The 11,211-nt window shown below is 41.2% G+C and overlaps 1 protein-coding gene across 9 annotated transcripts in view; it reads right to left on the reverse strand.

The window, feature by feature from the left end:
- The window catches only part of AHI1 (Abelson helper integration site 1), a 214,198-nt gene extending 204,078 nt beyond the window's left edge, over positions 1-10,120 (reverse strand). For 6 of the 9 annotated variants that reach the window (XR_005720912.1, XM_040239287.1, XM_040239285.1 and 3 more), the window contains exons 1-3: positions 9,850-9,999; positions 4,714-4,781; positions 3,107-3,231 (exon numbers count right to left, since the gene is read on the reverse strand). Coding sequence is in view for 6 of the 9 variants with exons in the window: in XM_040239287.1 (XP_040095221.1) it covers positions 3,107-3,231; positions 4,714-4,723 (135 nt within the window). In the remaining 3 variants the exon portion in view is untranslated. Of the gene's footprint in view, positions 1-3,106; positions 3,232-3,846; positions 3,943-4,713; positions 4,782-9,849 lie in introns of all 9 variants that reach the window. The other 3 variants (XM_040239288.1, XM_040239286.1, XM_040239289.1) reach the window with 3 other exon arrangements.
- Positions 10,121-11,211: the final 1,091 nt, after the last annotated feature.

Here is an 11,211-nt window from a genome sequence, read left to right on the forward strand (position 1 = left end):
CTGTGGCTCAGATCATGAACTCCTTATTGCCACATTCAGACTTAAATTGAAGAAAGTAGGGAAAAACCACTAGACCATTCAGGTATGACCTAAATCAAATCCCTTATGATTATACAGTGGAAGTGAAAAATAGATTTAAGAGACTAGATCTGATACAGTGTCTGATGAACTATGGACAGAGGTTCGTGACATTGTACAGAAGACAGGGATCAAGACCATCCTCATGGAAAAGAAATGCAAAAAAGCAAAATGGCTGTCTGAGGAGGCCTTACAAATAGCTGGAAAAGAAGAGAAGCGGAAAGCAAAGGAGAAAAGGAAAGATGTTCCCAAATGAATGAAGAGTTCCAAAAAATAGCAAAGAGAAATAAAAAAGCCTTCTTCAGTGATCAGTGTAAAGAAAGAAAGACTAGAGATCTCTTCAAGACAATTAGAAATACCAAGGGAACATTTCATGAAAAGATGGGCTCGATAAAGGAAAGAAATGGTATGGACCTAACAGAAGCAGAAGATATTAAGAAGAGGTGGCAAGAATACACAGAAGAACTGTACAAAAAAGATCCTCACAACCCAGATAATCACGATGGTGTGATCACTCACCTAGAGCCAGACATCCTGGAATGTGAAGTCAAGTGGGCCTTAGGAAGCATCACTATGAACAAAACTAGTAGAGGTGATGGAATTCTAGTTGAGCTATTTCAAATCCTAGAAGATGATGCTGTGAAAGTGCTGTACTCAATATGCCAGCAAATCTGGAAAACTCAAAAGTGGCCACAGGACTGGAAAAGGTCAGTTTTCATTCTAATCCCAAAGAAAGGCAATGCCAAAGAATGCTCAAACTACTACACAACTGCACTCATTTCACATGCTAGTAAAGTAATGCTCAAAATTCTCCAAGCCAGGCTTCAGCAATTTGTGAACTGTGAACTTCGAGATGTTCAAGCTGGTTTTAGAAAAGGCAGAAGAACCAGAGATCAAATTGCCAACATCCTCTGGATCGCCGAAAAAGCAAGAGAGTTCCAGAAAAAACATGTATTTCTGCTTTATTGACTATGCCAAAGCCTTTGACTGTGTGGATCACAATAAACTGTGGAAAATTCTGAAAGAGATGGGAATACCAGACCATCTGACGTGTCTCTTGAGAAACCGTTATGCAGGTCAGGAAGCAATAGTTAGAACTGGGCATGGAACAACAGACTGCTTCCAAACAGAAAAAGGAATACATCAAGGCTGTATACTGTCACTCTGCTTATTTAACTTATATGCAGAGTACATCATGAGAAACGCTGGGCTGGAGGAAGCACAAGCTAGAATCAAGACTGCTGCGAGAAATAACCTCAGATATGCAGACGACACCACCCTTATGGAAGAAAGTGAAGAGGAACTAAAAAAACCTCTTGATAAAAGTGAAGGAGGAGAGTGAAAAAGTTGGCTTAAAGCTCAACATTTAGAAAACTAAGATCATGGCATCTGGTCCCATCACTTCATGGGAAATAGATGGGGAAACAGTGGAAACAGTGTCAGACTTTATATTGGGGGGCTCCAAAATCACTGCAGATGGTGATTGCAGCCATGAAATTAAAAGACACTTACTCCTTGGAAGGAAAGTTATGACCAACCTAGAGAGCATATTCAAAAGCAGAAACACTACTTTGCCAACAAAGGTCCATCTAGTCAAGGCTAAGGTTTTTCCAGTGGTCATGTATGGATGTGAGAGTTGGACGATGAAGAGAGCTGAGCACCGAAGAATGGATGCTTTTGAACTGTGGTGTTGGAGAAGACTCTTGAGAGTCCCTTGGACTGCAAGGAGATCCAACCAGTCCATCCTAAAGGAGATCAGTCCTGGGTTTTCACTGGAAGGACTGATGATGAAGCTGAAACTCCAATACTTTGGCCACCTCATGTGAAGAGTTGACTCATTGGAAAAGACCCTAATGCTGGGAAGGATATAGGGGATGACAGAGGATGAGATGGCAGGATGGCATCACTGACTCGATTAACATGGGTTTGGGTAGACTCCGGGAGTTGGTGATGGACAGGGAGGCCTGGTGTGCTGCGATTCATGGGGTCACAAAGAGTCAGACATGACTGAGCGAGTGAACTGAACTGTCAGTGGTTCTGACTTTGTAAGGAGTGTATATGTATGCAGTGTACACTGTGGTGCCAGGAACTCCTTACATGCATGCAGCTGGATCCTAACCAAGGTTATTACATTTTTTTGTTTCACTCAAGAATATAATTATTACACTGATGGCTGCTAGACAGAACACTAAAATGAACAGGTCTCATGATAAAATACAGAGTAGGTTAAAACATGCTACAAGTGAAATGTAGGATGCATATAACTCATAAAACTCCTGTTAAAGGAATGTGTGTATTCCTTTTATCAATTACCAGAACATGCAAGTACCAATTGCCAGAACTTGCATGAAGTTACTTATCTGTGCTTGTGTGTGTATCCGTGAGTACACAGAGATTATGGTCAAAGGAGTGTATGAAATGGAAATGGAAATAGCGAGACAGGTTTGAAGAGTGAATAGTGCCTTAACTGGGATACTATTACAGACTCTAATACCCTGGGAATCAGGTTGTAGTTAATTTCTGACTTGTTTAGTATTTCTTTGAGTTCTGTATTTTCAGTCCCTTCAAGGGACCAAAAAATTCAATCATTTGAAAGGGTACCTCAAGTACAAAAAGGTAACTCTTTCTTTAAGATTCCATTGATTTCCCCTGGTTCTGCTGGGTAGAATCAGATGAAGAAGTCTATGTGAAGATAAGCCATTACATATCTGAAATAAGATATTACTTCCTAAACTCTTCACAATTCTGGGTTAAAAATAAGGGTTTTCTGCAAGACCGTGTAATACGGCTAGTTTGCACGTCCCTGGTATCCCTGGTCACTTCAACCAGTTGGTCTGTTATTCCTGTAGGGCAGCACTCAAGAACTCGATACTCCAAGAGTGAGGCTGATTCGAAGGCCAGCTTTGTTTTACCATGTGATTGACCATTTTGCTATTTTTAATTTCCAAAGTTCCTTAGAGTTTTCATATGAAACTCTTGGTTTTAGGCATATATTCAACTCAACATTACCAAATGATGAATTACTCACTGAGATTTTTTCTCCAGATTGGGCAACTTTTTTCTTCAGTTTTTTTCTTTCACATATTAGATCACTGTGGGCCTTAAGCAACTCCTCAAAGCGAACTTTGGTCTTCACTTTAGCTTCACTCTCAACTACAAATGATAATGACTCATGTCATTTTCTCTGCAACTCTACTATCACATACATCATGATAAAAAATAAAACCCCACAGCCTCGCAAACACCTGCTTTAGTTAAAACAGTTGACGAGTCCTTTCTTAAACAACATTTCTTTTGGATTTGGTGACACCAAACTCACTTACACCCCACTTACCTTTTGGGCTACTCCCTCCAAACGTTTCCTTTGCTAAGTTAACTTTTTACTTACCATGCACACAGCATCTCCCACTGTTAGTTATGTGGCCTTAAAACAAGTCACTTAACATCTCTAAACTTCATTCTCCTTATGTGTAAAGTCAGAAAAATCCTAAGTCAAAGATCAGTTTTTCATGAAAAATGACTAATGCTCGCCTGGCCAACAATCAAGCCTTCAACAAATATTAAAAACTGAAAGTTGTTTTCCCCTTTAAAACATAAATCATATCAGGCTAGTCCTTGCTTAAGACTGTGAGTTTCCCAGTTCACTTAGAACAAAATAAAACAAGTCATTCGCATGCCCTCCGTGGTTCTCATTTCCTGGCCTGTCTACCTCTACAGCTTCAATTAAAAAAATAGCCCCTGACATTCCTACATTCTAGCCAGACATACCTTTTCTTCTTTTTTAGCTCTTCTGCCAGAACAGGCAATTTCCCCCATGAAGCTGCTTCTACCCTGTGCAGACGTCTCCTAACTCCTCACACCTGGCTGGGGTTAATATATGCCTGTTTTAAATGTTGCCTGTAAAGTGGAACATTTCCTGACAACCTCATCCATATTTCTCCATTTCTCACACTGCAGACTTTTTTTCCTTCACAGCACTTAACCCAGCTTGAATTTGTATAATTATTTGTATACCTGTATGTATATAAATAGACTGTGACTCTCCCACTATACCCAGTAGTTCATAACGACGTCCCTAGCTATTACCATGGGGTCTAGCACAGAGTAAATACTCAAACATGTTTCAAATAAATGGTGAATGAATGAATGCCCCAGGGCAGGTATTGGGAAACTACCTGCAGGCCAGTCAACTGTTTCAATAAATAAAGTTTTATTGAAACACAGCCATACCCACTCTGTTAAGAATTATCATGGCTGCCTCCATGGTTCTATGGCAGAGTTGAGTAGTTGTAGCAGAGACCAAACCTAAAATATTTACTAGCTTGCCTTTTAGGAAAAAGTTCATCAAAGTCTACTTTAAAGTCAAATATCCATTTGATAATAAAAAATAAAAACTAACCATATGTTATTTACTCTGCCCAGCTGAGTCCCAACTTGCCAGCCACTGAATACATATTAACCTTAATTACCAACATTTCACAGAAAGAAATATCAAACCATGAAGTATCTATAAATGTAATATTTGGTTGATGATATCTACTCTACTCCTTAATTGGTTAAAGAATCCCTTAAAAGAATCCACACTTTAAAGTAAATAATATGCACTGCATATAAAAAATGTCATAGAAATCTTACCAGTGGGCATATCTCAGCTTTATGGAGAGCATTGAGTGATAGTATAAAGCACTGATTCAGTCAGGATCCTATTAAAACAAAGAGATTTATTTGTAAAATGGATTTTCCAAATAAAAGTTTTAAAATATTCTTCATGCAACATTATGTGATTGTCCACTATCTCAACAGGTTAAAAATAAAACTAAGTTCTCTTATCCCTATCTTATACAAACAACTCAAATACATCTAAATCAGTTTAAAGTCTTAAAGTGAAGCAAACTGGATCAAAATTGAGTAAAATATGTATATATTGATAAAAAATTTTTTTTAATTATTGAAAGGCAACAAGTATCTAACTTAGTATGCTTTTAAAGTATTTGGGCTTTCCTGGTAGCTCAGATGGTAGATAATCTGCCTGCAATGCGAGAGACCCCAGTTTGATCCCTGGGTCAAGAAGATCCCCTGAGAAGGGAATGGCAACCCACTTTAGTATTCTTACCTGGAGAATTCCATGGACAGAGGAGCGTGGTAGGTTACAGTCCATGAGGTCCCAGAGTCAGACACGACTGAGTGACTAACACTAAAGTATTTTAAGTAAATAAATGGACATTTCTATGTACCTCTGAGAAACCAAACTCCGTATCAGGATTGATTTTCCCAAGTGCATACATTATTGCACTAGTAAAGTATACTTCTGGGTGGCACATTCACAGATAATGAATTTAAATATTTCTGTGCCTGCACTGAAAATTCTGCTACAACAGAAGGTTTAGTAGAAGCATTCATTCCATCTTCTCAGATCAATACCTGGGTATGTATCATTGTGTACCTAAAACATGGATAAGCTCAGTATATATATTCTTAAATTTTCTATTTTTTAAAAGATGAGGGTATCTAAAACATTAATTCTCACATTAGAACATAATGTGCATATATTTTTAAGAATAAAACTGAAGACTTAAAAAATTCTTTTTATTTGGTTCAACAGTTATCAGTTAAGGTTCTAGATTCCCAGAGATCCACATCCATTTTCTTTTAGTATTAGTGGTACTTTGGACAGAAAAGTCTGATAAGAAATGCTAAAAAGAATGTTTATACAAATAAACTAATTATGTGAGTTAACTTCTATAACAACTATCCAGTACAGAGACAAAACAGATATCATTAAATCCACAGAGTAAAACCTCCCATTCCTTATTGATACGGACCAGCATTAACTCTTTCTAGATGATTTAGGTCTAATAAGGCTGATCATCTTTCCAATCTACCCCAGATTAGAAAAGAGAGAGGCTGCAAAGCCAACTGCATCAGTAACTGAAACTTGGCTGCACATAAATAGGAAAAAATATAAAGCAAATAAAGATTTAATATTTAAAGTATTCCATAGTGATTCCCTGGTGGCTCAGACAGTAAAGAATCTTCCTGCAATGCAAGAGACCTGGGTTCAGTTCCTGTGGCATGATCCCCTGGAGTAGGAAATGGCAACCCACCTCAGTATTCTTGCCTGGAGAACTCCAGAGAAAGAGGAGCCTGGTGGGGCTACAGAGAGTCACAAAGAGTCAGACAAAATTGAGGGACTAGCACTTCAGTGATTCAACAATCAGGAAGACAGCTGAACTATGACTCTGAGCCATCAAGAAAGGCTTACTTCTTTTGTTTTTATGACATTTTAGATAGATTAAATTAAAACTCCTAAAGACAACAAAGAATCAAGGATGATTCTCATGGTTTTCAGACTTGAATAATTAGACCAGTAGTATTATTAATTGGAGTACAGCACAGTATAGGCAAGTCAGAGAAGGCAATGGCACCCCACTCCAGTACTCTTGCCTGGAAAATCCCATAGACAGAGGCGCCTGGAAGGCTGCAGTGAGGTCAGACACGACTGAGTGTCTTCATTTTCACTTTTCACTTTCATGCATTAGAGAAGGAAATGGAAACCCACTCCAGTGTTCTTGCCTGGAGAATCCCAGGGACAGGGGAGCCTGGTGGGCTACCGTCTATGGGGTCACACAGAGTCGGACACGACTGAAGTGACTTAGCAGCAGCAGGACCAACAGTACAGGCAAGTATAGCAGAGAAGCTTAAAACACAAGTCTTGGAATTACTGTAATCTCCCACAGTTACTTGTATGAAAGAAAGAAAGTGAAAGTGAAGTCGCTCAGTCGTGTCCGACTCTTTGCGACCCCATGGACTGTAGCCTACCAGGCTCCTCCATCCATGGAATTTTCCAGGCAAGAGTACTGGAGTGGGTTGCCATTTCCTTCTCCAGGGGATCTTCCCAACCCAGGGATCGAACCTGGGTCTCCCGCATTCCAGGCAGATGCTTTAACCTCTGAGCCCCCAAAGAGTTGGGCTGGGCAATTTGTTTCCTTATCTGTAAAGTCAGTCTAAGGGCAACTATTCAGAGGACTATTGTTAAGAGTTAAATGATTAAAACACTAAGAGTGCCTCAGAACAGACATTAACATTAGCCACAACTATAATAGATATTTCTTACAGGGACACTCAGTGAACTTGGGGGGACATGTTGGGCTGATACCTGATGGATATTAAGCAGCTACAAGCACTAGCTCTATTGTTAGATTCCTGGTTCTACCCGTCAGTAGATTAATCTCTTTGAACCTCAATTCCTCATCTTTCAAAAGAGAATAATAGTAATAAATGACTTATCGGGTACTATAAAGATTAAATAAGAATATGCAAGTAAAACACTTAGCACAATGCCCACAGTATGGCAAGCTCTTCAAAAATGATAGCTATTATTACTATATACATTAATATATATATATATGTGGGTGTGTGTAAGGATGGAGATACATATACATATAATCCATTTATGTTAAGTAGACAACAGAATATAGCAATCTAGTGATGAGACAGAGGATGAAAATTTGGGCATTATTTATATTTGTGATGATTGCAAGAAAAAAATGCTGAAAAGAAAATTTGGGGCCCACAAAATAAACTGAAAGACATCAGGCAGAAAATGAAAAACTGGGAGCAGTAACCAAAGGAAAAAGAGAGTTTCAAGAAAGAAGTGGTCTACACTGTGCTCTCAAAGTGCCTTGATCTTCATTCCTCCTTCTGCTTCCTGAATTTTCACTCTGATAAACTACCCACCCCTCCCCAACCAAACTGCTAGCTGTGGGAGGGGTAGGCCTATGCTCTCTTCATCTTTGTATTCCCATTTTAAAAGGGGGTGGGGCAGTAATAGGGTCAAAATGAGTCAGGCATAAGCTCTTGTTTTGATAATTACTGAATGTATGGCTTTGGGCAAGCCACTTAATCTCACTAAGGCTTGTTTTTTTTTTTTTTTTGCCTGGGAAATGAAAATGGCACCTCCTTTATTATAAGGAGAAGAGGAAATACTGAAAAGGAAAAGTGACCAGCACAGTGGATGGCCCATTACTTTATGTGATTATTATAGCATTGCTGCTAAGTCACTTCAGTCGTGTCCGACTCTGTGCGACCCCAGAGACGGCAGCCCACCGGGCTACCCCGTCCCTGGGATTCTCCAGGCAAAAATAGACAATTATGTGATAGACAAAGCATAATTATGTATTTACATTATTTACTATTATTTAATAGTCTAATGTACAGTCCAATTAGTAAACACTAATATTATTCAATGATGAACACAGCAAATACACTACAGAAATAATCATCTCTAAGCGGTAATGTGTACTATAGCAAATACCTTAAATAATGACTTATATTTGATAAGTAAGATCATCAAGGAAAATTAAGGTCAAACTTAAAAAGAAATTGTGAACTTGATATATGTCATTATATTTAAAAACTTCTCCCTCACAATCCCTTTAACAGGACCTGCTAAGAGACATTAATACAAAATAGGAAAACAAACTGTGTTACATTTCATCTCATTTTATTTTTTCTCTAAACACCTCATTATCAGCCAATAAATGACTAAAGATCAAGGAAAAAACAGGCAGAGGCTTGGATGATTCACTCCTTACTGAATTTTACAGCATGGGAAAAAAGGAAACAAAAACCCGTATACATATTCAATCAATAAATCAAGATAGTCTTTATAAATATGTAAGATTATAAATACAATGAAAAATTGGGGGCATTTAAATTTCTTTCATATATATTTTTTAACTTCACAGTCCTCATAACAAGCAATCTTCTTCCATAAGACCCAAGCAGTAACAGCAATCATAAATGCAACAGGCGAAAAAACTGTTAGCATCCTTCTCTCAGAAGAAGGAAAAGTCATATACTCCAATCAGTAGATGTTTTTATAGTAATGTTGAAAAGTAGCACAGCCATTTGGAAGAGATTCCTAAATAGTATATATTTCCTTCTATTTGTATACATATTGAAATAACCCTATTAATGTAACTAGACTCTTAGAAACGTAACAGATCGATCACCCCTTCTCAAATGTAATTAAGGCATTTCACAGGTTCAAGATTCAGCACCAAGATGACACCCTAAAAGGAAATAAATGTAGCATCTGATTTAAATGCATGCTGTTAAACCAGAATCCATCCTAAAGGAGATCAGTCCTCGGTGTTCTTTGGAAGGAATAATGCTAAAGCTGAAACTCCAGTACTTTGGCCACCTCATGCGAAGAGTTGACTCATTGGAAAAGACTCTGATGCTGGGAGGGATTAGGGGCAGGAGGAGAAGGGGACGACAGAGGATGAGATGGCTGGATGGCATCACTGACTCGATGAACGTGAGTCTGAGTGAACTCCGGGAGTTGGTGATGGACAGGGAGGCCTGGCATGCTGCGATTCATGCGGTCGCAAAGAGTCGGACATGACTGAGCGACTGAACTGAACTGAAACCAGCATCAGGAATAGGAAAGGCAAAGATTGCATTCACTCTTTCAGGACAACACGCTCAATGCTCCGGAGAAGATCCGCCCAGGAACAGGAGAAAAAAAGTTAAGTACGCAGAGGTAACTCTCAAAACCACATCTCTCCACTCCACATCTCTCCACTCCGCGGCGCTGGGCCGGTCAGACTTCAGTGGCGCTTCGCGGCCCCCGTCCGCCCTGCTGGGCCCACCGCCCCCACGCCCTCGGATCTGAGCAGCCCTCCACGCTGCTGTCCCCAGAGAGGGCAGGGCAGGCCGAGTTCCCGGGCCCGGGATCCCGCCACCACCAGCCTGCAGGGTACTCACAGAGAAGAGGGCGCAGAACTGCCGACAACGGGTCCCTAGGGAGCCACCACCCGGACCGTGAGGGGCGGGCTGGCAGTGAGATGGCCACCCAGCCACCCCAGCCGCCCGCCTCCCAGGCTCTGAGCACCCCCCGGGTGCCGCAGAGCTGGCAGCGCGCCTCCAGCCGACGTCAGCGCCTGCCTACAGCGCCGTCCCCATGACAACCGATGCGGGCCCTGCTCTCCGTTTGGATCTCGGCCGGCCTCGGCGCCCCACCGTGGCTCCGCCCCTCCCGCAGCCCCGCCTTCTCCGGGGTCCGGAGGCGCTGCGGTGTGGCGTAGGCGGAGGCGGTCGCGCGCGCCTTCAGACTACGGTGGGGCGCGCGTTCAGGGGCCGCGTGTTGGACTCCTCAGGCCTGCGCGGGCCGCGAAAGGGAATCCGTCCTCCCTGGAGCTGGAAGGAACCCTGGGAATACGCAGGTGCTTCTCGGAGCTTGCTACCGTCCCGTCTGTCACCCGGAAGCAGCTCTCTGCTCTTCAGAACTGTAACCAGCTCTGGGAAAAACGGCAGGGGGCAAAGCCAGACCAAGGCTGTCGTGGAACCCGCCAAGGCAAAGAAACATGAATGATGCAAAGAAATACACTTGTCAAGCCACCACCACCACCACCCTCCCCCACGCGATCGTGCCCACGAAATGAAACATCCTTTTAAGCGTGAATACAGAATTGTACCACAGATCAAATCTTAGGGAAAAAAATTATTCATCTGGTGCTGAGTTATCACAGTTATAGTGAGATAACTATGTGTTTAAAACAGAACAGCAACCCCCAAAAGGTCATCTTCTGCTACACCCAGTGCCCCCTCCCACGTTCTAATTTTTGCCACAGGCGCCATCTTTAGCTCTGAGTCACCAGGGATGGAAAAATACTAGTCAAGTCACTCCAGGACTCGTGCATTTTCTGCAGTTGCAGTCACACTAAAACCTGTTGCTTCGTGTGGTAAGAGCATTATGCGTATTTCTTTGGAGTCCAGCTTTTCCATTCCCATTTGCCTCTCTACACCCTTCAAAGCATATCTCATTTGTTTCTCCAAATCCTGTGAGAAGTTAGTGATAAATTTTAACCAACCCAGTAGATCCCTATTTTTCCACTTAAAATTTAATTCTCTTTCCAGGTCTCTATCTTGGCTTTATCCTCCCAGTTTGCTAGTTAAATTCCTGTAGATCCTTCCAAATGGCTTTTAACATCAAATCATGTCCATTCTACATTTCTAACATCCCCAGGGTAAGATCTGTCCATCTTAACTTCCACTGCCTTCTGTTCAGCTTTATCACTTCTCATTGGGAATGTTGCGAGATGGCCTCATTACCAGTCCCTTGACTCC

The sequence above is a fragment of the Oryx dammah genome, unplaced genomic scaffold (assembly GCF_014754425.2).
Source record: "Oryx dammah isolate SB20612 unplaced genomic scaffold, SCBI_Odam_1.1 HiC_scaffold_4, whole genome shotgun sequence".
NCBI lineage: Eukaryota > Metazoa > Chordata > Mammalia > Artiodactyla > Bovidae > Oryx > Oryx dammah.